Here is a 27,447-nt window from a genome sequence, read left to right as displayed (position 1 = left end):
AAAGATTTTTAACAAATGTTTGAAAATGTCTGACTGAAACCTCTGGAATTTAAAAAAAGAGAAGAAAAAACACTAAACATTTTGTGAAAGACAATATGCCTCCAGCTTTTTTTCTGATGCAAGGCTAAAGTTTTGTAAATGTTCTAATAGTAAATAATAAGCACGAAGAACTATATTTTTCTGTCTAAATAGCTTCTTATAGTAAATGTGTTTACATTTTTACATGATAGGTCAGAGCCATTTAGCTCTGTTTTTTCAGCCCACATACACTGTAAAATCAGGACATTAATACTGCCACTATATAAAAGAGCAACAAAACCAAAGAGAACTCACCCAGATGAGGTCAGACAGTCAATTCACACTAACCAAAAGGAAGGGGTTTATGCTTAAAGTGTCCATGTCATCCTTAACTTTCCATGTTCAACCATAATATTGCAGAACTCACCATGTGGTTGGTAATCATGCATATGACATACATTTCAATATCCAGGCATTTAAACTTGAGTGAAGTATTGTGTATGAAATGTAACTATTATTGAGGAACTATTATATAGAATCAAAGTTTTAGTTCTTCTTTGAGTGCTGAATCCTTTGTGTATTCCACACGCACATGCGTACCTTTGAGTGGAAAACAGATAGGGACCACGCATCTCAAAGAACCTCTAGTTACAGTAAGTAACTGCCATTTCTTCTTTGAGTGTTGGTCTCCATGTATATTCCTCTTGTGGGTATGCATGCCCATGTGGAATACAGATAGGGACCATCTATCTTGAAGTAAGTAAGTAACCTCAATTTTTAGACACACAAACAGTATCAGGATAATAACTAGCTAATGTCATGTAGAAGAAATTATCATGCTACAGAACAACCCCCCAGTTTCAAAGAAACTGGGATAATAGGTTGGAAGAATGGTCAATTTGAAAGAGCACAGAATTGGAAATCAGGAGACTCGGGTTTAATTCAAAGACTTGGGTTCAACAGATTTACTGTGTGACCTTCAACAGGTCATGCAGGGGCTTTTGAAAATTTTACCTTTAAACTAATCTGTGCCTAAATTTCCATTGTGTAACAATGAGAATACTGCTTCGTGCTACTTTGCAGGAGTGTTATGTGGATAAAATCCATTAATGATTGTGAGACACTCAGACACTTTTTTGACAAGGGCCACATAAATACACTGACAGTCAGAAACAGTGATGCTGGTAGATATTCTTAATGCTGCGTGCTTATGCTCAATCACATAATGCTGATTTAGCAATCCTTTTTACTGCTACCTCCCCCCCCCTCCAATTTCTTTTGACCACCAGTCTGTTTTAAGTAATTATGGTAGGTAAACAGGCTTCGAAATAGGTTTCCTTAAATAAAATAGCCCCTCAAACTATCTGGATTGAGACATGGATTATGTTCAGAGGACGTCAATTATGTTTAGAGTGACAATAACCCAATAAAAAAGCCAGTGAGACTATTTCTGGAGCCGCTGCATGCTCCAACAATTGGAATGGAGTCATAGACAAACATGTATCAAAGAAGGAGAAAAGAGGAGAAATTGTTATGTTTTCTTGCCAAACATAGTCCACTTTAAGCTCATTATTTCTCTTGAGATTATTAGCAGTAGATACCTGTTTAAGGAAGCAACAGTCAGGGATTCTGAGGGTTTTGTGCAAATGAACCCTGAGAGTTACTTGGGAAGATTGACTGTATCAGAAAATGGCAGACCAAAATCAGACCACCACCTTGGATTATACTCTGACTATTGGAATCTAAATGTTTCATAATTCTAATAGATCTTAGAAAGGGAACCAAATCATATATTTTTTGTTATAAAGAGTGGGTTATTTTTGGGTGAATTAGAATTATTGTCATTTTTTCCATTCTGTTTCTTCTCTCTCTCAAATTTTTTCTTTGAAGCTTTGAACTTGAAAAGCTATGTCGTTTTACTATGTCTGTAAAGAAGAACTATCGCCGTGTGCCCTATCACAACTGGAAGCATGCAATTACAGTTGCACATTGCATGTATGCCATACTTCAGAACAACCAAGGGCTTTTCACAGACCTGGAGGTAAGCATGGGGACCATAGTACTCTCATGAAATCTCATAACTCAGCTCAGAATTACATTGCTGTCTAGGAAGGAAGGTGTCAATTGTCCTGGAAATACATACAGTACCTTTCCTCTATTATTGTTTTGCTTTGAGTTTTTCTGTAAACTTATTCTCTGTGGGCTTCTCCATAAAATTTGGTCTTTATATACCAAAGTGGTGTCCTCAAGATGGCACTCTCCCATACAGTGATTGCCATTAAAAAGTCAGCGTTTATCCATGCTTGCCACACAGTGTTGTCAGCAACACATAGCTGTTCTAAATACAGGAAATAATGTGATATCTGGTGCCACTGTTTGGTAATTGTGTGTAAATATTGACTTTCTAATGGCAAACTCTGTAAAAGAAAAAAGCCCTTCTATATTCTTTTAAAGCAAAGGGGTTCTTTCTCTAAGTTAAAGCTTGCTTTCTGTACAATTCAGATGTAGATCAGGATGGATAAAATTACCATCATAATGCTTACAGTCATGAAGAATGATCTTTAAGCCAAGTAAAATTAGAATTCTTACACAGCATGATGATGATTGTTCAGAATTTTAATACTGTGCAAGGAATAATTTCCAGATCTGAAAGAACAAAATGTTTTTAGTTCAGCAATTGATTTAGATGGAATCCATGCTATATAAGATTTCAAAATGTATTTCTTAAATTGGGAGTTCTTCCATCCTCAAGACAACAGTTCTAGGGTTCAGATTTACAAGTGTGTATTGGATGGTGTGGGGATTTCTTGGAGCGGGGGGAGGTGGTTGGGTTTATTTATATATTTTCAACCTCTCAGAACTTTGACAAAAATAATTTGGTCTTAGAGAGAGATTCTTTGCCCAAAATACATTTCATTTGGGTGGTATTTCGGTTAACAACGTAAAAAAGAAAAAACACATCCTGTTCTATATGCATGCAAAATTCCCATTTGAAGTCAGTGCATAATGTAATACTTTTTTTTGCACAAATTTCACTATAAAATGCAGTGGTATTTCACAGGGAATTTTCTTCCCCTGCTTCAGAGGATCATAAGCCTGGAAGTCACCCCCTGGGTCATTGGGTGCAGTCCCCTGCTATCGTAGGCAACTTTGTCATATAATCCCATTAATAAATTTATTAAACTCAATTTTAAATCTAGTTTGCTTGCTCCCACTTCTGCTACTGGGAGGCTGTTCCAAAATCTCACTCCTCTGATGGTTAGACACAATCTTCTAATTTCCAGACTAAATTTATTCATGGCCAATGTATAACCATTTGTTCTTGTGCCAACATTTAGTTTAAATAGCTCTTCTCCCTCCCTAGTGCCTACCCCCAGATGTATTTACAGAGAGTAGTCATATCCCCTCTCAGCCTTCATTTTGCTAAACTAAACAAGCCAAACTCTTTCAGTCTTCTCTCGTAAGATGGATCCACCATTCCCCTAATCCTCCTATTGGTCCTTCTCTGCACCTATTCCAGTTTAAATTAATCTTTCCAACATGGGCAATCAGAATTGTACACAGTATTCCAGATGAGGTCTTACCAGTATCTTGTACAATGGCATTAATACTTCCCTATCTCTACGAAAGTACAGAGGGTGGATTCCAGTTTCCTTCCCTGAATGATTCAACTCTTCCACCTTTTGATTACATTTCCTTGTTGGAGAGAAGCAGACCCTGCTGTCAGATATCAGCAGGTGCAAACTTATGAATTTTGATCACATCAGGCATAGAAATGGAAATTAACTGGAGAAAGTTATTATGGGAAGGAATGGTGGCAGGTCATTGCAGTAGCAGACAACCAGCAAGGAGGTGTGTAGATGGTGTGCAGCAGATCCCTGGGAGGTCAGTGGCTGAGTGCTTGAAGTTAGCAATGGATCAAGAAACCTTCCAAAAATTCTGCTACGATATCACTAATTTAGACATGAATAAATGTATTTTAATTATCTCTACTAGAAATACCTTGTCTGTTACATTCTAGGATTGCCTTTGCCTTTTTCATTGCCCCATCACATTGATGGCTCATGGTCATCAAACAGTTGACTAATGCTCACAGGTCTTTCTCCTCATCTGTTGTTTTCAACTGATGATTTCCCAGTTTAGAACAGAAATTCTTGCTGTTAGCTCCTAATTGCATGACTTGGCACTTTGTACTAGTAAATTTTATCTGATTTCTGTTACTGCAGTCCTCAAGGTCATCCAGTTCTTCTGGTATCACATTCTGATCCTCCTCTGGATTGACAATGCCTCCCAATTTTGTGTCATCAACAAATTGTATTAGTACTTCCTCCTTTTTGTGCCAAGGTCATTAATGAAAATGTTAAATACATTTTGTCCCAACACCAATCCTTGAGAAACTCCACTAGTAACCTCCGTCCAGCTCAATAGTTCTCCTTTAGGTGAATCTGTTATCTCCCCTTTAGCCAGTTCTTCATCCACCTTACAATTCTTGTACTAATCCCCATTTTCTCCAGTTTAACTAATAATTTCCCATGTGATATCCATAAAAGGCTTTATTTAGCTCCAAGATATCAGTTAAAGAAAGATATCAGGTTAGTTTGACACAACCTACTTTTGGTAAACCCATGTTGCATTGTATCTCATTTTTCATTTGCCTCCACATCTTTAATGATTTTTCATCTCAGAATTTGTTCTAAAGCCTTGCATACTATTGAGGTCGGTCTAACAGGTCTGCAGTTGTCCAGATCACCTTTTTTCCCTTTCTTAAATATAGGTAGTACTTTTACTGTTCTCCAGTCATATGGTACCACCCCAAATCTGACAGATTTATTAAAAATCTTTGCTACCAGACTTAAAATGTTATTTGCAAATTCTTTCAATATTCTGGGATGGAGCTTAGCCAGTCACCACAACATGAACATATGAAACTGTTTGAGTTTAAATAAGACCATTTGCATTTGTTTACTCGCACCCATTTGTCATCCTGCCTTTGCCCCGATATTCTACATTAGCATCCTTACTGAAAATGGAGACAAAGTATTCCTCTAGCTCAGTGGTCCCCAACCTTTTCATCTGGCGGGTGCCAGACGAAGGACCACTGTGGCGGTGGAGCACCCGCCAAAATGGTGCCGAATTTCGGTGGTGACGCCGCTTGCCGTCGACAAGTGACGTCATTGAGCGGTGTCCCCGCCGAAATTCGGGAGCGACGCTTCTCGATGACATCACTTGTCGACGGCAAATGGCGTCATCAAGAGGTGTCCCCGCCGAAATGCCACTGAAATTCGGCAGCATTTCAGCGGGTGCTCTCCCGGGGTCCAGGATATGGGCGCATTAAGATGCCCCCACGGGCGCCGTGGCGCCCGCGGGCACCGCATTGGGGACCACTGCTCTAGCTTTTGGGTCATAACTAGATAATTCTTAATCTCTACACTTCCTCGCTGCAAAGTGACTCCAGTTATTTTGTTGTTCTCTTTTTTTTATATGGCGAAATAATCTTTTAATATTTGTTTTAATTTCCTGGTAGCATAGGAAACAAAGGGTTCCGAATATCCTCAGTAGTCAGATTATATTCTATTAAATGCACAGATTCTCTCATCCTCTGTGTTTGGAAAGCACCTCGCACATGTAATAATAAAAATTGTCATCCTTGAAGACCCTCCTCAACTCTGCCCCTCCCCGTCTACATCTGCCTTTGTCTCATTTCATGTTGCAATTTATGATAGAAGGTAGTTACTAAGAAGACAAAGGTACCAACCATTTGATTTTGGGGGATAGGTCCTGACCAGTGGGTTTGATCAGCCATCTTGATGGAAAGCCGTGGTGCGGATTTTACCTTGAACCAAGTCTAGCTTGTTAAGTTTTAATTACTAGAAATCATTTTGATCTTTATTTCTCTTGTAACCATTTCTGGCTTTAATCGTTATACTTGTACACACTTAGCATCTATCTCTTTGGAATGAAGTAAACTTGCTTTATTTTTAATCTGTACCAATCCAATGCTGTGTTTGAACTGAACTGTTTGGGAGCTCCAGTTAAAATAACAACTGTTGGATAGTGACCCTTTAAAGGAGCAACGAACCTTAACATTCCTCTGATTGGATCAGATCATATGTTTTGGGAAAATTCAGGGCTGGAGTGGAGTGTGGCATCACCTTCCCAGTTGTTAACCAAGGCTGGTGGAGAGCAGTGGATGTCTGGCATTGCAGGCAAGCTCCAGGATCCAAAGCTTTGGATCAGGGCTGCCCAATGCGTAGACAATAGAGCTCATGGTTGTTGCTAGTTGTGGGTGTCCTGGGCAAAGAGCTACAGTAGCAAGGCACTCAGGGTCCCAGGGTAAAAGGTGACACAACTCTTCACTGGTCTGGATTGCACCCCAGAGCTTGACACTGATGTTCTAGTTCAAATAAGGATTTTATTTAAAAACTCTTATCAAATGCAATTTGTCTATATGGTAGAGAGAGCGCCTGCAATATAAAAATTTAATTCTTTGTACTATCATTGTGAAACTTGTATGGGAAAAATAATCTAAAACTAATTAGCATCCTTGTTTTGTCCTGTAATTTAAGAACAGACAGACCAATTTTTTTTAAAAAATGTGATAAAAAACAAAACAAGGTTAGCTTGTTATGTTGCTGTTAAATCCCATTAAATAAACAATGATCCCTTCCAGGCCACAGAATCTTTGGGCTGGATTCTCTCTGGTCTGCTAAATCCACTTTGCTCCTCTCTACTCCCAATTCTCTGCTGGTATAAGATGGACCTTACATTACTGGCGTAAATGAGCTCTGCTCCTAGAAATAACCAGCTCTCATGCCTCCCCCTTTAATGTGTCTGAGCAGAGCTCAGGCTGAGTGTAGAATGTAACTCGTCAGTGGATCGGGGGGCAGGTAGCTGATACACACACACGCAAGTGAGAAGGTCAAGCTCAGTTCATGTATCTAATGAGAACAATTTGGCCAAATATGTTTACACTCTGTGTAACTTCTGTGATAAAACAAAGCTATAGTCTGTGCATCTGATGGACAACTACGTAAAGTTTAGAATACCGGGAAAACATGTTTTAAACAGGAAACCTGAAACAGTCATACTAATAAAATGGAAAATTGAGATAATCAAAAATCCATTGCATAGAGTGAACAAACTGCCATTTGGTTTCTTTTTAACTTATATATTGTAGTGTGACTGTACAATATTTAAAGAGATTAAAGTGAAATCTAGAGGCAAGGCAATGCATCTCTTCATTTCTTACATTTTCTTTGTGTTTGCCTCACACATTTCTTTAGCGAAAAGGTCTCCTAGTTGCATGCTTGTGTCATGACCTGGATCACAGGGGTTACAGCAACAGCTACCTTCAGAAATTTGATCACCCTCTGGCAGCTCTTTATTCCACCTCAACTATGGAGCAACACCACTTCTCCCAGACAGTGGCCATTCTGCAGGTAGGATTACTGAATGCACTAGAGCTTAGAATCATAATAGTGAATGTAGTCGACTCACCATTTCTTAATAGCTATTTTTAAGCATGTTTAATTTCATTACTAGATTTGTAGTGCTAGTCTAGAAAATAAAAATATGTGCAAGAGATGTGGCCACAGTTTATTACAGCAAGCCTGTATTCCACTATTGGCAAATCCTAAGTGTTAAAAAAATCAGGAGTCAATCACTCCCTCCCCCAAAATTTTGAGATTTCCATAAAAATCCATAGATTTTAAAAATATAAAGAATTGAGGTTTTTTTATTTGCTGTCTGGTTTCTGAGCCTTTGGGGTGCACTTGGGTCGTGTTTTGATTCTTTTTTCTCTAGCCATGAAAGCCTAGAAACTTACTTATTTTTTAAATGAAAAATTCCCTGAGACTCCCATATTGTCAGATGATTCCAGCAGCTGATGCTTCAAGAAAGAGTAGGTCTGCACTGCACTCTGAAATGTGGTTGCAGCTCAGGTAGGCTTACGTTGTCTTTACGCACACTAACATGGCTAAAATGGCAGGTAGATGCCACGGCATGGACTAGCAATGCAAGTAGGTACCCTGGGTCCCCGGGGTGCTGGTCCAGCCCGCACTAAAGTCCGCATCACTGCACCTGAACTGCTGTTTTTAGCCATTCTGGCACAGGTAAACAGATGTTGGATTATAGTGTAGACATACCTAAAATGACCAAATTTGAGACTTACAATAGAATCACAAGAATTGGCAACAGTGCTTATTAGTCTTTTGTTTCAGTCTATTTCAGAGTTTTAGTAATCTGCTGTAATAAATTCCTGGGAGAATTAAATGCGTGGCTTTAACTGTGCATGAATCCTTTATACCTAGGAGCAAACATAATTTTTGGCGTGCATGGAAAAATGTACATAATAGTTTGTTTTCATATGCTTTCTTCTTCTTCTGTGATTTAAAAATAACTGTTTTAAATATTAAATCTTGTATGCCAGTGGGTCCATAATATGAAGTAGTAGTGCCTTTGTGTGTTGAGTTAATACAAACCTACTAAGAGTGTGCTAACCAATTTCAGGAAAGTTAAACTTAGTGATAAGTATTTTGTCATTCATTAAAAATAAACTGCTGTTGAACTGGAAAGAGAGAGACCTCATAGCTACAAAAATAGCTCCTAGTCCTTTATGATTTCTGTGCTCACTGCTTTTCATTTTGGTGTGCATATTCCCTATACACACCCTTTTCATGGTAATGTGTCTCTAATCCCTTGCTAACTTTTTTCTCTTCCTGGTGTTTCAAGGGAAGCTTATTTATTTTCTTAAATATCTTATCAGCTATTCATAAAAACACATGTTCTGTATCACATTCATAAGCACATCTTGAGATTCATATTTTTAGGAATCATATACATGGAAGCCTTCACAGAATGTAAGCCTTAACTCCTAATGTTCCTTCATTTAGGAGGGTGAAAATGAGTCCCTCAGTGTTAATATGGCATTAGATTTTTAATATTTGTTTTTCAAATGAGTTTATATACAGTGAGCAAGAAACTCAGCCCTATTAAGACTTCTTTGCTACTCTGGCAGTGCGAAGCAAACTTAAATCAGTATTGTAATGGCCTATTTGGGGTTTCCTCTGCATGGTGGAATCCCTGAGTTGTACAGATCCACCATCTGTGCCACATCCTAGCCCTGGCAGTTGGGCACAGGGTGGTGTTTTGGGAAATGGGACATGGCCAGGATGCTACTGTGTATGCTAAAATACTGGCAGCCAAAATGGTCACCTTTAGGTTGCTCTGTTTTGCACTAGGGACTGGATGGCCCCAGGATCAGGGAACCTTCTTAGACTAGCACCAACAAGAGCTGAGGGATCTGGCCTTGTATGTCAGCAGTAAAAATAGTAATAATAAAAATGTTACATTAATTAGAACTTTATAGCTATTTGTTTCAACCGTCATAAACATAGATTTATGCCATACTTATTTTTAGGGCTGTCAAATGATTTTAAAAAAATCACAATCATGAGATTTTAAAAAAGCAGCAAAGAGTCCTGTGGCATCTTATAGACTAACAGACATATTGGAGCATGAGCTTTCGTGGAAAAGCTCATGCTCCAATACGTCTGTTAGTCTATAAGGTGCCACAGGACTCTTTGCTGCTTTTACAGATCCAGACTAACACGGATACCCCTCTGATACTTAAAAAAAAGTTGTGACTAATCACAGTTTTAATTGCACTGTTAAACAATAATAGAATACCAGTTGAAATGTATTATACATATTTTGGATGTTTTTCTACATTTTCAGATATGTTGATTTCAATTACAACACAGAATACAAAGTGTAGAGTGCTCTCATATATTATTATTTATTACAAATAAGAAATGGGCAGCATTATCTCCCATAAATGTAAACAAACTTGTTTGTATTAGCAATTGGCTGAACAAGAAGTAGGACTGAGCGGACTTGTAGGCTCTACGGTTTTACATTGTTTTGTTTTTGAGTGCAATTATGTAAAAAAATAATTCTGCATTTGTAAGTTGCACTTTCATGATAAAGGGATTACATTACAGTTCTTGTATGAGATGAATTGAAAAATACTGTTTCTTTTGTTTATCTTTTAACAATGCAAATATTTGTAATAAAAAATAATATAAGTGAGCACTGTACACTATTGTATTCTGTATTGTAATTGAAATCAATATATTTGAAATTATAGAAAAACATCCAAAATATTTATAATATATTTAAATTGGTATTCTGTTATTGTTTAACAGTGTGATTAAAACTGTGGTTAATTGTGACTATATTTTTAAATCTAGTTAATTTGTTTTGCATTAATTGCTTGAGTTAACTATGATTAATTGACTGCCCTACTTATTTGGTATAAATATAGAGGATTCTAGTTACCAGTTTTAGCTGATCATGGAAAGAATCAAATCTTATCAGCAGGCATGCATTCCACATACTGTTCAGCAACATAAATGGCATACCCAAAGTGGCAGCTTCCATTAGTACATAAGAAAGCAACTAGTTCTTGTAGGTTAATACTGTGTGCAGAAACAGTCATAACCATCTGGTCATGTTAATGTTCCTGATATTGTAACTTCTGAGGTCCTAAAAGGTGCCTACTGCACACCCTGTGGTGTTATTCCACTGCATAACCTTAGTAATAGAACATGGAGCATATTAATGGTAATCATGCAGCAAGAGTAGGAAAAAAATAAATGCCAAAAATCCAGACTAGGAGAACTCTGCTAAACACTGTCTGGCACCAGAATGCTGACGATGGATTTCAATGAGTTTCTTGAAACATCCTGTACCATGACTTGGGACATTGTCAAAGGAACATTGAGACACAAATGGATTGTTTTTTCTCTTCATTATTCACAATAAATATGTTTGTCCAAGCAAAATATTGTAAAATAAAGCTCACATTCCCGGTGATGGGCAAAAACAAGCCTATTTTATTTGTACCAATACGAAATTGTTTTAGAACAACTTATCCTTATGGATAATGCTTGACAAAAGGCAGGGAGACTTTGGTTATGTTCTGCACAAGTGGCAATGAAATGTTGAAGCACATCCAAGTTTAATGTATTTTTAATGTTTTCTGTTTATATGCACCTTGATTTGGCTAGTTCATCCTTTTTCCTTCCTGCCCCCTCTGGGTTTTAGCAAGACCTTAAATTAATTGTTTCCAAAAGGAGAGAAACATTGGATAGTGCAGAGTTTTCTAATTATATGGTGTAGTTTTCACTAGCAGTCACCATATATGGATATTGTTCATTACATATGGTTTAATGATAGCAAAAATGGAAAGGGCATGAAGCATGGCATGTTGCCATAGTCTCCATGGTGTAAGACATTTATTCTCTCTAGTTCATAAGTCAGCTCATTCTTAAACAAAGATGCCTTTCCCTAAATATACACACATGAAAGTACTATACCTAACTTCATTTTGAAAGAGGAAATTGCATCTGCTAATGACTATTAATTAAATTTTATTAAGGGCACTTTAATCAAATTGCAATAACCTTATTCTTCTTCGAGTGATTGCTCCTATGCATTCCAGTTAGGTGTGCGCGCCGCGCATGCACGGCATCTCGGAACTTTTTTACCCTAGCAACTCCGGCGGGCCGGCTGGGCGCCCCCTGGAGTGGTGCCGCTATGGCGCTGAATATATACCCCAGCCGGCCCGTCCACTCCTCAGTTCCTTCTTCCGCCCGTGACGGCCAGTTGGAACTGTGGAGTGCTCTCTGTCCTCCACAACCCTAGCTCTCGCTACTTGTTTGTACATAGTTAGTTTAGTGATTAGTTTTTACAGTTCTGTTAGTTAGATAGTTAGTGTTTAGATAAGGTTAAGGGGGGGTTTCCCCCTTTGCCTCCCCCGGTGGGGGCTCATGCCCAAAGCACCGGGCTTTAAGCCCTGCGCATCGTGCCAGAGGCCTATGCCCGTCGGAGACCCGCACGACGCCTGCCTCCGTTGCCTGGGCGAAGGACATAGAACAGATAAGTGTTCGCTCTGTTCCACCTTCAAACCACGAACTCGCAAGGAGCGGGATATCCGCTTAAAACAGCTCCTGATGGAAGCGTCGCTCCAGCCCCCGGCACCGTCCGCGCCGGCACCGCGAGCTTCCTCGGTGCAGAGCGCACCGGCGGCACCGCAGCCTCAGAAGGCGGCTACGAAGACCCGGCACCGCTCGCTCTCACCTTCAAAAAGACACGAGCTGGCGAAGGCGCTTGCTAAGGCCCGCGCTGAGGACTCGGCGAAAACGATTGCGCCACCTGCGGCCCCCGCGGTGGCCGTGCACAAGTCGTGCACCGGGCCTTTGACTCCGGCGCTGCAAGGGCCGTCGAGTCCGGTGCCACCACGCTTCCCGGTACCGACCGTGGTTGAGCCCCGGCTGCCGTCTACGCCGGAGACATTCTCTTCCGCGCGTGAGCTGATTCATCTCATAGAGGCACCGAGCCTCCGGCCCCCGGCACCGCCAGTGCGGGCTGTCGTGTCGGCGGGAAAGCCGGCCAGAATGACCCCGGCCGCCCTCTCTGGACAGACGACATGGACGGCACACCCGTTCCCGGTCACGTTCCCGGTCCCATGGCAGATCTCCGTCCCGTCGCTCGCGATCTCGGCACCGCTCGCCGTCGCGGTACCGATCGCCGTCGCGACGCCGGTCGCAGTCCCGGTACCGCTCGTCATCGCGGTACCGGTCGCACTCCCGGCGTCGCACCAGGTCCAGGTCGCCGTCGCGTCGGCTCCAGCTGAGGTCTCCGTCCCGGCACCGTTCCCGGCACCGCGACTCGCGCGGCCGCTCCCGGCACCGCAGATCCGGTTCCAGGTCGAGCTCCCGGCACCGGTCGAGCTCCCGGCACCGTGACGGACGTTGCTCCCGGTCGCCATCCCGGTACCGAGCGGACCAGCATCGATCTTCGCTGCCGTCCGGGGACAGACTGCCTTATTCGGCGGCGCACTCCGTCAGCGCCTCGGCACCTCCATGGCCATCCCGCCCCGCGTCGGTCGCTTCCGGGACAGACGGCTACGGCCACCTGCCACCTACCCCACAGGGCCATCCTCAGGGGGCACAGCCGTGGTGCTTCTGGGTTCCCTGGGCCCAGTATGAGGCTCAGGGGGGTGTCATTCCCCCCGAGAGCTCCGGCGTCCGAGCGCAGGGTTCCAGAGGCGACAATCAGCCGACGGGCCCCTTCGCCACCAGGCGCGGGTTCCATACCGCCTGAACCCCAGGGGCACGCGCAGCCCGACCCTCCTGACGAGCAGGCAGCAGATCCATCGTCGGAGGCGGTCGTCCAGGGCTTATCCTCCTCGTCCTCACCTGATGAGGCGGTGGCCGGAGCGTCGACCAAGGATCCTCCGCCGATAGACTTGAAGGCGCACCAGGACCTACTTCGCCGTGTGGCGACGGCTATGGCTCTCCCGGTGGCGGAGGTCCAGGAGGACGAGGACCCCATAACGAACGTCGTTGGGTCAGAGGCTCCAGTGCGAGTGGCATTGCCATTCGTGCGGACGATTCAAAAGAATGCCACCACACTCTGGCAGACGCCTGCGTCCATCCCTCCTACGGCCCGTGGGGTTGAGCGCAAATACTCTGTCCCTCCCACGGGCTACAAGTATCTATATACTCACCCGACCCCGGACTCGTTGGTCGTGCAGTCGGTCAACGACAGGGAGAGGCACGGCCAACCTGCCCCTGCGCCCAAGTCGAAAGACGCGCGACGTATGAACCTGTTAGGCCGTAAGGTCTATTCCGCTGGCAGACTACAGATGCGTATCGCCAACCAGATGGTCCTCCTCGCCAGGTACGTCTTCGACATCATGGCGTCCCTGGCGAAATTTACAGAGCTCCTGCCAACAGCCTCCCGCCAGGAGTTCGCGGCGATGTTAGACGAGGGAAGGAGATCATCTAGGTCCTCCATCACGGCCGCCCTCGACGCTGCGGACTCCGAAGCTCGGACCTTAGCCTCCGGCGTGACGATGCGGCGCATCGCCTGGCTACAGTCCTCCACCCTGCCGCCGGAGGTGCAATATACACTGCAGGACCTGCCGTTTGACACGCAGGGTCTATTTTCCGAGAAGACGGATTCCCGGATCCAGACCCTGAAAGACGGCCGCATTGCCATCCGCACCCTCGGGATGCACACGCCGGCAACGCAGCGCAGGTCCTTCCGGCAGCAACCCCCCCGGTCCTTCAACCAACAATGCTACCGCCTGTATAATAGCCGGCGACCAGCTACAAATCGCCATCGTCCTTCCGGCAATAGGCGTAGCCAAGGCCAGGCCTCTTCCAAGGCCCCTCAGGGGGCCAAGCAGGCCTTTTGATGGGACGCTCGAGGACGGCCCATCACTCTCCCTACCGGATCCTTCCCCTTTATTTTACAACCGCCTTTCCCATTTCTTTTCGGCGTGGTCCCAATTAACAACAGACAACTGGGTGCTTCAAACAGTCCAGTCGGGATACCGCCTTCAGTTTGTTTCGCCCCCGCCTTCCCACCCACCCTCCCTGTCCCTCTTCAGGGACCCCTCTCACGAGCAAGTCCTCTTACAAGAGGTCCAGACTCTGTTGAGCGTGGGTGCCATAGAAACAGTGCCTCAAGACAGGGGGGGCAGGGGATTCTACTCCCGTTATTTTCTCATCCCCAAAGCGAAAGGAGGGCTACGTCCTATCCTGGACCTTCGTGAGCTGAACAAGTACCTGCTCAAGCCCAAGTTTCGCATGGTCACCCTGGGGACCATCATTCCCTCTCTGGATCCGGGAGACTGGTTTGCCGCCCTCGACATGAAGGATGCCTACTTCCACGTCGCAATCTATCCTCCCCATCGACGTTACCTCCGGTTTGTGGTCAACAACGCCCACTACCAATTCGCTGTGTTGCCGTTCGGGCTCTCCACCGCACCGAGGGTATTTACCAAATGCATGGCGGTGGTTGCCGCAGCCCTCCGCCGTCGTCGGATACATGTCTACCCGTATCTCGATGACTGGCTGGTTCGCGGGCAGTCTCGGCAGCTGGTGATGGGCCAGTTGACGGACATACTGTCCCTCTTCCGACGACTCGGTCTTCTCATCAACACCGAGAAGTCCACCTTGATCCCGTCGCAGCGGGTGGAGTTTATCGGAGCAGTCCTCGACTCCTCCTTGGCCCGGGCTTGCCTGCCGCAATCTCATCATCAGACGATGGTCTCCCTCATCCAGGACCTCGTCTCCTTCCCAACCACGACGGTGCGCTCCTGCCTCCGCCTCCTGGGCCACATGGCATCATGCACGTACGTCACCGCGTACGCGCGGCTTCACCTCCGCCCGTTCCAGACTTGGCTCGCGTCGGTGTACCGGCCGCATCGAGATCCCATCGATATGGTGGTCACAGTCTCCAGGCCAACCCTCGAGTCCCTCAACTGGTGGCTAGACCCGGAGACTGTCTGTACGGGAGTCCCGTTCCACCCTCCTCGCCCGTCCGCCACTCTGACCACGGATGCCTCAGCGCTCGGTTGGGGGGCTCACCTGGGCGATCTTCACACCCAAGGCCTGTGGTCGCCCCAGGAGCTCGCTCTGCACATCAATGTCCGCGAGCTGCGAGCGATCCGTCTGGCCTGTCGCACCTTCTGCACCCACCTGCAAGGCCGCTGTGTGACAGTGTTCACGGACAATACATCAGCAATGTTCTACGTGAACAAGCAGGGCGGAGCCCGCTCTTCCCTCCTCTGCAAGGAAGCGATGCTCCTGTGGGACTTCTGCGTGACCCACTCCATTCACCTAGAAGCGTCCTTTCTTCCGGGAGTACAGAACACGCTGGCCGACCATCTCAGCAGGTCTTTCTTCTCCCACGAGTGGTCTCTCCGTCCCGACGTCGTGCACACAATCTTCCGCAGGTGGGGGTTTCCCCAAGTAGACCTATTCGCATCCAAAGCGAACAGAAAGTGCCACCTGTTCTGCTCGTTCCGGGGTCACGCGCCGGGCTCCCTGTCGGATGCCTTCCTGTATTCCTGGAAGGATCACCTCCTCTATGCCTTCCCTCCGTTCCTGCTCGTCCATCGAGTATTACAGAAGCTTCGGAGGGACAGAGCCACCGTCATTCTCGTAGCTCCGGCCTGGCCGAGGCAGCATTGGTACTCCCTGCTGCTCGAGCTCTCCGTTCGGGATCCCATCCCCCTCCCGTTGTGGCCGGACCTCATTACTCAGGACTTCGGCAGACTCCGCCATCCGAGCCTACAGTCCCTCCATCTTACAGCTTGGTACCTGAGTGGTTGACCCACGCACAGAGGGACTGTTCCGCGGCAGTTCAGCACGTCCTACTAGAGAGCAGAAAGCCTTCCACTCACTCCACCTATCTGGCGAAGTGGAAGCGGTTCGCGCTCTGGTGTGACCAGCGAGGCCTTAATCCCTTCGTAGTCCCTGTCCCTACCATCCTGGACTACCTCTGGTACCTTAAGGAGCAAGGTCTTGCGGTCTCCTCCTTGAGAGTTCACCTGGCAGCAGTGTCCGCCTTTCGTCCATCTGTGGAAGGTCGGTCCATCTTCTCTAACCAGATGGTTTCCCGCTTCCTTAAAGGCCTGGACCGCTTGTATCCGCCGGTGCGGCGTCCTGCCCCGACCTGGGATTTGAACCTCGTGCTGACCAAGCTGATGGGTCCTCCTTTCGAGCCCTTAGCCACGTGCTCCCTGCTCTACCTCTCCTGGAAGACGGCCTTCCTCGTCGCCATTACATCAGCGAGGCGAGTCTCTGAGCTCCGCGCTCTGATGGTTAGTCCGCCATACACTGTCTTCCACGGGGACAAGGTGCAGCTTCGACCACATCCGGCCTTCCTCCCAAAGGTGGTGTCAGCCTTCCACCTCAACCAGGAGATCTTCCTCCCGGTGTTCTTCCCGAAGCCGCACGCCTCGCCTCGGGAGCAACAGCTGCACACCCTCGACGTCTGCAGGGCGCTCGCTTTCTACATCGAGCGGACTAAGCCCTTCCGGCGCTCGCCCCAGCTGTTCATAGCGGTTGCTGACCGCATGAAAGGCGAGCCGATATCCTCTCAACGGATTTCCTCCTGGGTCACAGCGTGTATCCGGACCTGCTACGAGCTTGCTCGTGTGCCACCATGCCGCCTCACCGCTCACTCCACGAGAGCGCACGCCTCGTCGGCCGCCTTCCTGGCCCATGTCCCCATCCAGGACATCTGTCGAGCGGCCACCTGGTCTTCGGTCCACACCTTCGCCTCCCACTACGCGTTGGTGCAACAGTCTCGAGACGACGCAGCCTTCGGCTCCGTGGTATTACACTCCGCCACGTCTCACTCCGACCCCACCGCCTAGGTAAGGCTTGGGAATCACCTAACTGGAATGCATAGGAGCAATCACTCGAAGAAGAAAAGACGGTTACTCACCGTAGTAACTGTTGTTCTTCGAGATGTGTTGCTCCTATCCATTCCAGACCCGCCCTCCTTCCCCACTGTCGGAGTAGCCGGCAAGAAGGAACTGAGGAGCGGACGGGCCGGCTGGGGTATATATTCAGCGCCATAGCGGCGCCACTCCAGGGGGCGCCCAGCCAGCCCGCCGGAGTTGCTAGGGTAAAAAAGTTCCGAGATGCCGTGCACGCGCGGCGCGCACACCTAACTGGAATGGATAGGAGCAACACATCTCGAAGAACAACAGTTACTACGGTGAGTAACCGTCTTTTACAGTAACTAGATATTTCTTTATTGATATTAAATATTGCGCATACACTGTGCACTATTAAAACACTCCTGTTATCTTCAGGAAGAAATCCCAAGCCAGTTTGCCAGGCTAGTGGCATCTCAGCACTCTGGATCAGGCTGGGAATCCCAGGCTCCCAAGCCAGCTGTAAGTGGGAGTGCTTTGTAGAACTGCTGGGAAACGTTTTGTTAAAATGTATTTCTGCCGAGTAATTTCTTCTACCTTCAGAGAGCTTTCTCCACTTAGAAGGAGAAAGGAGTGTTTAAATAACAAACAAACCCCAAACAAGCAAACATTGGGCTTGAGAAGTGCTGAGAACCATCAGCTCCAGGGCTGGAGGGGCACTCAGTACTTGACAGTAGGTACCCAGCACCTTCCAGCATCAGGCCAGATCTTTAGGGAGGGTTGCAGGGCTAGATCTTCTAAGTTAGATACATGTAAATATTTCAAGTGCCTAATTTGTGTGCAGTTCAGGTACTAAGGTGGGCAAATGCCCAGTTATCCACACATCTGACAATGTGAGAGCCCAAATCTTTGGTTTGAACTTGCACATGTGTTATTTGTGTACATGTTAGACACATGCAGATATTTGTTCCTAATTTTTAAACTTTGGCCCACAATGTAAATTCATTTGTAAACTTTGTGGAAATGAAGAGTGCAAAGATCAATGGAGTGAAGATTTAAGATTCATAATAGAGATACTATGTTTGTTAATGACTATGGATTGGGCTAATCACGGTAGGACGAATTACAGCAAAAAACAGGGATCTATGAATGGAGTATTATGAGAGATGGTGTCTAACGTATGCATGTCTTTGAACCCTAAACACAGAGCAGCAATTCAATCATAGCAACAGCTCCATGTTAACCTTTTAAAAAGAAAATATCAAAGCACGTTTCATGCTGTTCATGTTTTCATTTATAAAATACAAAAATCCCTAGCGGGCTGTGAAACTTTTCTAAACTGATAAATAAATATAGGAATAAGAAGAACATAAGAATGGCCCTACTGGGTCAGACCAAAGGTCCATCTAGCCCAGTATCCTGTCTTCTGACAGTGGCCAGTGCCAGGTGCCCCAGAGGGAATGAACAGAACAGGTAATCATCAAGTGATCCATCCCCTGTCGCTCATTCCCAGCTTCTGGCAAGCAGAGGCTAGGGACACCATTCCTGCCCATCCTGGCTAATAGCCATTGATGGACCTATCCTCCATGAATCATTTCAAAATTAGAGCTTGTGCTTTTTATTGGTTTTATTTTTTATTTTTTCATAGCTGGAAGGGCACAATATCTTCTCCAAACTGAGCTCCAACGAGTATGAGCAGGTCCTGGAGATCATCCGCAAAGCCATCATTGCCACAGACCTTGCCCTGTACTTTGGAAACAGAAAACAGCTGGAAGAACTGCATCAGACAGGAGCCTTAAACCTTAAAAACCAAGCACATAGGTAAAGCAAACAAGCAAACATTCATAACTTGAAGAAAGAGCCTTGTTTCTGGAAATGACAATAAAGAAGAATTAAGATGAGATTTTTTACCATGCACACAATATCTTGTTCTTTACACCAGTGGTTCTCAAACTTTTGTACTGGTGACCCCTTTCACATAGGAAGCCTCTGAGTGCGACCCCCCCCCCCCCCGCTTATAAATTAAACACGCTTTTTAATTTAACACCATTATAAATGCTGGAGGCCAAGTGGAGCTTGGGGTGGAGACTGACAGGTCACGACCCCCCCCATGTAATAACCTCGTAACCCCCTGAGAGGTCCTGAACCCCAGTTTGAGAAACCCTGCTTTACACAGAGTAAGCTCTAAGACCAAATATATATGCACAAATATAGTATTCCAGATATAAAAAGGCAATTTACAGTGTTCAGATACTTTGTTTAAATCTATCATACTGACATTTCATAGCCTTCAAACTGTTCCTATTGAGGAGTTCATTAGTAACTCAGGCCCCAATTCTGCAAATTCTTACACACGTGCTTAACTTTACACCTGTCTCATTGACTTCAAGGGGATTATGCATATTTGTGAAATTATGCACATGCATAAGTGTTTGCAGGATCAGGGCCTAAATTCCCGATCTGACTCTAGTTAAAATCAATTAATCCTTTTAGTGGTAATTACCTATTCATACAGTTAATATAAAAATACTTTTAGCCCTAGGGCCTGATTCTCCTCCCATGCCAATGTAAATAATGAGTTGCTACATTGACATCAGTAGAGTTATACTGGTTGGAAACCCAGGGTTAGTGAGAGAAGATTTAGACCACAGAAACATCAGGTTTTATAATATACATTCACACTTGCATGCCTAAACAAAAACTAAGTGTTGTGACAATGAAAGTTGCACCAGGATTCACATCACCTACCTAAATCCTTGAAAGCATGAAAATAAGAAATTAAGGGAAAAGTCTCCAATCTCTTTTGCCACTTTCACATAACCCACCCCACACTCTATAAGACATTTGTTCTACCTCCAGCACATACTGAAAAGCAGTACATACCCCAGCTTCATCCAGCTTGGTCTGTCATGCCAAATCTTGATGGTGATCTCATACTCTCTTATATCAACAGATTGACACATCTGACTGCCACACAGTCCATTTACTCTGCTTTAAGATTGCTGAGGTCACTATTAAGGTTTTGCTTGACAGAGTGAGTTGGATGAAATCTGTTACTTTTGGGTATGCAAAACACAGGGATTGTATGGGATGTTTTTTCATCCATACCAAAATGAAAATCTGAGCACTACCACTACACCATATTAAAATATCCGGTATAGGGGAGAATGGACTCTTGTGCCAAGTACTTCAGAATTTGATCAGCTGAAAGCACAAAAGATCACAAGTACCTTTCAACATAACTAAACTCAGAAATATATACTTAAAGCAATTTTGCATTAACCTTTGAAATTTAATACTTCTGGACAAAACAAAATAGGATAGATGCAGTTTTTTAATTAAGTATTTTTAATCATGTATTGAGAGGATATAACAGAATGATCATTACTTATCCACAATATGAACATGCAGCATTTTTGTGACATGTAAAAAGGTATTTAAATATGTTAGCCCCTGCTTTCTCCTAGTATCTCAGATTCTAATCAGTTACCCTAAACCAATTCAGAGAGTTAATTCAGGATATTTCAAATTATTCATATTTTTGTGCTTTATAACATTTTAATTGTCATTAGCAATAATCACATTAAACATTTATGATATATATTTATCATAATTTCTCAATTCAAATGTGCAATTCCAATATATGTCCTTAATTACAAATACCTGTGAATTACAAAGGCCCAAATACCTATTTAAAAAAAAAAAAAGCACCACACATAGACACATTCCATCCCTCCAAACCAAAATAGCACAGTCTGACAAAACTTTTCGAAATAATTGAGAGAGAGAGAGAGAGAGAGTTTCCTGTAGAAAATCCCACCATTTGACCAGTTTTCAGTCCCTTGGTATGTCTTACACTGATGCAAAACTGGTACTTGAATGGAAAACACTCTGGAACAAGCTTCCTGACCATATAAAGAATAACTATATTTCCACCTTGACTATTTTGAAGGGTTTCTTATAGCACCCATCATGGTAGTATCTTGAAGCTCAGGGAAGGCAGCAAGTTCCTTTTTCCCCATTGCTTCCCAAGCCCTCTTTGAAAACAACAAAAGTGGATTATCCTCCTGATGGCACCCCTGAGAATGTCCCAGGAATGGAAAAGTCCTTCTGAGGGCTTGGAAATTTACCAAAATATCAATTCTGAAATAATTATTACAAAATAGATATTTTGGTAAATTTCCAAGAGTAGACGTGCCATTATGTAAATTAATAGAAAATAAACTCTGGGCTAAATTTACTCATCCTAGAGTGGGCACATATATTACTGCTTAAAAATGAGACTGCCTGACCACTGATATCCTTTAACTACTTAATGTTTATATCTCTGCATAAGTATGAAAGGATCTTCATTTTGCTCATATTTCCTACACGTTATATGTATGACACTAAATTAATCTACCTTATAATAAAAATACAGGCTATTAGCACAAATGAAATTCTAATTTACTACTAACACATGTTCAAAACAGACTAGAATCATACAATATTTAAAATAGAAAGGGACATTTTAGTATAGTACCAAGTCAGATATAATAATTGCTTAAAAACTTCACAAATACAACAGGTATAAATCACAGGACATAATTTTTCTCAAAATTTTTCTTATAGCATGATCTTCCTCGAAACATTACATTTTATTTACACTTGCTTGGGTCAGCCATTTGACTCAAATTTTTCACTTGGCTGCTCTTGAATAGAGCCTTTTTTCAATAATATAAGCTACTGAACTGAATAAGCATGATATGGTACTAATATGATTCATGTGATGAATTATCAATGAGCTAATATCAAAGGGGGATGGTGGAGAGTTATGTGTGAGGTATTTTGTAGAATTTGTACTTTTTGTTTGTTGTTGGGCATATATATGACAGGACACACACAGCTTCAAAACACAATAATATAAAGCTTTATCTAAGTAACAAATTTCATATTCTTGTATTCTAGGGATCGTATGATTGGTCTGATGATGACAGCTTGTGATCTATGTTCTGTAACAAAGTTGTGGCCAGTTACCAGATTGACAGCTAATGATATATATGCAGAGTTCTGGGCTGAGGTATGTATATGTCTCTCACATTTGTTCTACATATGGAAAATATCCAGATAAATGAGAGAAAGGAACACAACAGTAGGTTGATCTAGAACAATTTTCAATGATTACTTACTAGGTATTTCTTGAAATATATTTATTTATGCGTGCAGATGTATTGTAAGCTCCCTGGAAAGCATTTGAGCAGCTAAATTAGTATGCTGGTTTGTCATCAACTTGCAAGCAAGAAGTATATTGTTTTCCCAAAATAAAAGATTTATATTTAGAAGGCATCTCATCATAATAGAAAGTGATTTAATGGGTAACAAGACAAAAGAGAAGAAAATCTGTATGATTTTCAGGTTACTAGTGAAAGCTCTCTGAAATAGACCTAGCTGTTTGTGATGGTAGCCTTGTAATAAGCCACAAAGCTCCCTTTACAAAGACGATGTAATGAGAATCTATACATGGAACATAGTTGTACTTGTACAATTATGTCCTATGCTTAGATAAATGAGAACCCAAATACTGTTATGGTAATTCAAAAAAACCAAGAAGGTAAAGGATGATTGTTGAAGTGAATGTAAGGTATTATTCAAAGAATGTTGCATTGGATTTAGCTTTCTTTTGAAGAAAAGATTTTTAGAGCCTAAAGAGATTGATAATTTCCCTTTTAATAGCCAGTGGTTTAGATGAACAAAGATGAGAATATGGGCTAAAAAACTAAAACCAGAACTATCCTACAATTCTTCAGTTTCAGAAGATCTGTTCTATATTCTGAACTGATCTTGCATGTGTAAATTGTAGGGCCTGATTCCTTTCTCTTATATACTAGGTGTGTGTCTGTTAACTTCAATGGAGTTACTCCTGATCTACAATGGTGTGAGGCGAGAATCAGGCCCACAGAGTTGATGTTACGTGGATTTTTCATAGATTTTGTTTGTTTCTTGACTACTTTCTTCTGGAATTCAAAATGTGAATGATTTGGTTATTGTTTTATTTTATCTCAATGATTCCTTAGCAAATTTGCTTTGCTTACAAGTATAAAGACATCTATTGTAACTGCCAGAGCTGTAAACCTAACATGGAGCAGGAGAGTCAAGTTGGGTTATTTTCTTCTTATCAGTAATAAAGGTGGGATTAAGGAAAAAATTTGCCCTGCAAAGTGTTTGACTGGTGAGGATGTACGAGAAGGAAAAACTTTAACTTGACTCTCTAATCCCAGGATGTGTCTGGGAGAAACATCTCTTTACTTGTAAATGGAGGATATTTTCTTTGGAAACTATTGACAATAAACACAAACACAGAGCCCCGCAATAATATTTTACTGGATCACTTTTCAGAAAAAGATCATCTGAGGGGGTGTCAGATGGTAGAAGATGCATTTATTCCGGTGCCTCACCTGTCCTAGCAGACAGCACAGGCGGGTGCACCAGCAGGAACATAAAAGGGTCTGAAGGTTCCTCTGAAGCAGAGGAAACTAGGGGCAGGTACAGATGTATCCAGCAGGGGAAACTCTAAGAACAGCCAAACTCAGTAGAAAATTTTGACTGCATTCCACCATATGTTTTGTTGTTACTTAAGTTAGCAATAATGATAAACTCTGGTAATGGGGTAAGTTTGGACAAGATATAGTTGTTGTCTGTACAGTTCTCAGAGCTGAGTGGAAAAGCCACTTGCTTACAATCTGCATATGAGATTAATAGCTACTTTCAATATATTGAATACAAGTTACTAATAATACCAGTATGTTTAAAACGTTCTTCACTTTGTGTGATTGTTAAATAGGACCATATATCTATATATAGGTATCAGTTGAACACAATGTTTTATTGATATATTTACAATTTTTAAGCAAGTTTGAAGCCTACCAGTGCCATCGATCATTATAATATAAAATTAATAGAATTGCAATTTGTATTTCTTACATATACCAAATACTTCTATGTCTGTGTTCTATATTTTCAGATTTTTTGTTGAAAAGCATAAAAAATAAAGTAAAAATTGCTTTTATATTAACATTACTCACTTTCTGAATTAGTCCTGGAGGCTAAAGTGAAATTTGAGATGTTTTAAAACACAAATCCCTATATGCATTGAGTAACGGCTATACTCCGGAAGCAGTTTATTGGAGTATGTTTAGCAATGTACGATAGAACTCTGTTTATCCAAGCCTCCATTATCCGGCGTTCTGTATTAATCAAACCGCCAGCTACCTGGGGCTAGGGTGGTCAGCACATTCAAAAATCAGCCACAAGGGGGGAGGTTGTACTCATTGAATAAGTGACACTGATACTTTCCGTAAAATGTAGTTAATATTTGTTTTTATTTTTTTCACAACATGTAAAATCTAAAGATTCTCTGTAAAAACACAAATTCTGCATTTTTCCATGGCAAATGGATTTCTAGGATCCCTGCAAATGAATAATTCTCTCCAGCTCCTTTATACCTGCATATGTTATCTAGTTATTTGGACTCTGCTGGTTCAACTTGTTAGTCTCACATCATGCTAATTTCAATTACTGTTCTGGTTTATAGAAATGGCTAGGAAGGCTGGACTGGACTGGACTGCCCGAACAAGATATACAAACAGACAAAAACGTGTAAACAAAGATCCATACACATTCATATATGAGTTAAACACTGACCATATTTGCCAGAAGTGTACATATGGAAACCTCACTCACAACCAGATTTGCACATACATCTGCCATTAGAGAGCAGTATGTACTGTAAGATGTGTTGCTCTTACAGTGTGCAGAACTGTACCTGCTTTTCAAATTATTTGCCTTTTATGAATACAGTAGAGGTCTGAAACAAGCACAGATTATATCAGCAACTTCATGAGGTAGTTTCTAGAACATTTATTACTCAGTTTTGCAGTATGAAGGTCACAATTGGTTTTCTACTATTCCTGGATGTTCAAATAATAGCGGTGGCCAAAACTAATCTTATTGCATCTATACGTTTCTTAGATCACACTTCTGCAGTGTTCTAAACATTCTGTTTTAAGACCATTGGGCAACTTTACAGCATTATGCTGGTGCTCAGCAGGGTGCACTGGCTTCTCTTTAGTTCCCAGATAGAATTTAAGGTGATGGTTTTGCCCTATAAAAGGTGTGGCTCCCGTTTACCTGAAATTCTGCCTCTTTCACCATGTAATACTGCAGCATTTGTGATGAGCACGAGCATGTGGCTGGTACCACCTGTTTCTAAAAGATATGGCTGATTGGCAAGATACTTTCTGCAAAGTGCCCAATACTGAGAAACTTACTCCTCACCTTTGGTCCAAAATTGCCTGGATCAACTGACCTTCAGGACATGCTGCAAGATTCATCTCTTAGGCTTTTCCTGAATGAGTTAGTTGAGGGATGTGGGATAACTTGTCAAAGCAGGTCATTATTTTATGAGGCATTGGTGACACATTTTGAGAGAAATGGGGTTGATTGTGGGGAGGACAGATAAATCTTTATATTGGTCTGTTATTTTTACTCTGTACAAGTGCTTCAACCTTGGATAGGCCCATCTAAAACAAAGTTAAATACACAAAACTATATCACAGCCATGCTTAGTTTCTAGGAGTTATAGCTTATATTACCATTTGAGTGTGTCATCCTCATGAAAGGAGTCCTTGTTGTACAGTTTTCTGAGATTGTATCTTCAGTTGTTCCCATATGATATGTTGAATTCTAAATACTTAGATTAAAAATAATACAAACCAGAAACACCTTTTGATTTAAGAAATCTTGATTTTTCTTCTGAATGTCCTTAGTTATTCAGGAAGTACATGACTCTCTTTTCTTTCTCTCTCCAGGGTGATGAAATGAAGAAGATAGGTATTCAACCTATACCTATGATGGACAGAGATAAGAAGGATGAGGTCCCTCAAGGCCAAGTATGGGCTGTCTAAAATTAAATGTTTTATAATGGCTGCAAGATACACACAAGTAAAACATGATAAGGGATATGATACTGGCCTGTAGCAAGGCATGTGATAATTTTTTGACCTGTGAGTTGTCATGCCATATTCCACACTTTACATACAAACCCATAGCTGATTTTAAAATTGCAACTGGAAACATCCTCCTCAGAGACATTGTTGGAACAAGATCATGCTATTTCATGCTGTCCTGAAATATAGTGTGTTGCAGCTCTGTTTCCTCTAGACCTTAGCTCTTTTTAACCAACTGCTGGGAGAGGGCAGATTCAAAGCTCTCACTCAGAAGACTTCCACTCCCACCTGGAAGAGTATGATTTTTGAGGTTCATTGAACGGATGCATGATTGCCACAATTATGCATTGAGCAGAAAGCCCTGTTGATAAGCAGCCATAGTAATGAAGGGAGGGAAGAAAGAGCTACCCACACATTTCAGATTAAGGGCAGCTTTTCTCAGAAATCGGATTTTTAGGTAGGAAAATAAAATATAATTTTTCTTATGCAGTAAAACTGAAAGAGTTGTTTTAAATTTTATTCTCTGAAAGGTAAAAGCCTTGTTTGTGAAAGCTAGTGATGGTTTTAACATGTTGGTTATTAATAAATGGAAAAGTATTGGGTAAAATTTTCAAAAATGCCTAAATTTCATTTTAAAAAGGGACTTAGGCTCTGAGGAGCCAGTGTCTAACTGAAGGTCAATGAGACTTAAGTGCCCAAGTCACCTTGGTGCTTCTGAAAATTTTCCTGCGATCTTTTACATATTCATGTACTTGTAAAACAGAATTAAAGAGGAACTATATGAAATTCTTTAATCTAGCCACAGTCTGTCCTTAAAATGTGGATGTATGGTTGAGAGGATGAGAACTGGAATGTTAGTTTGGAGAATCTATGCCATTTTTAAAATAAAAAAATATAACATTTAAAACTCCTGGTCAGAAATGGAAATTATCTCAAGGAATTGTCATGGATTAACTGGTTTTATTCATTTTTTTCACCCTAGCTCTTTTTAACCCTCTCAGAGTTTGTCCAGTTTGTTGTGTATTTTTTAAAAGAAAGTGGTTTTATTTGCATGGCCCAAAACCATAATATTTTATTTTATTTTTAAATACTGTGGTTTCAGTGATAGGATTCTATAATGTAAATCCCAGATGTGTTTAATTTTGGCAAAACGTCTCTCTTTTTGCCATGGTATTAATATTGGTAGGTTAAGCAGATATC

General features: G+C 42.6%; 1 protein-coding gene across 14 annotated transcripts in view; it reads left to right on the top strand.

The window, feature by feature from the left end:
• The window catches only part of PDE10A (phosphodiesterase 10A), a 605,978-nt gene that overhangs the window by 564,322 nt on the left and 14,209 nt on the right, over window positions 1-27,447 (top strand). For 13 of the 14 annotated variants that reach the window (XM_045008718.1, XM_045008721.1, XM_045008723.1 and 10 more), the window contains 5 exons: window positions 1,909-2,059; window positions 7,302-7,457; window positions 18,912-19,084; window positions 22,211-22,322; window positions 26,110-26,190. In XM_045008718.1, the coding sequence (XP_044864653.1) occupies window positions 1,909-2,059; window positions 7,302-7,457; window positions 18,912-19,084; window positions 22,211-22,322; window positions 26,110-26,190 (673 nt within the window). The remainder of the gene's footprint in view (window positions 1-1,908; window positions 2,060-7,301; window positions 7,458-18,911; window positions 19,085-22,210; window positions 22,323-26,109; window positions 26,191-27,447) is intronic. The other variant, XM_045008714.1, reaches the window with a different exon arrangement.

The sequence above is a fragment of the Mauremys mutica genome, chromosome 3 (genome assembly GCF_020497125.1).
Source record: "Mauremys mutica isolate MM-2020 ecotype Southern chromosome 3, ASM2049712v1, whole genome shotgun sequence".
Taxonomy (NCBI): Eukaryota; Metazoa; Chordata; order Testudines; family Geoemydidae; genus Mauremys; species Mauremys mutica.
The sequence above is the reverse complement of the archived record's forward strand: the minus strand, read 5'-3'. Positions and strand labels throughout refer to the sequence as shown.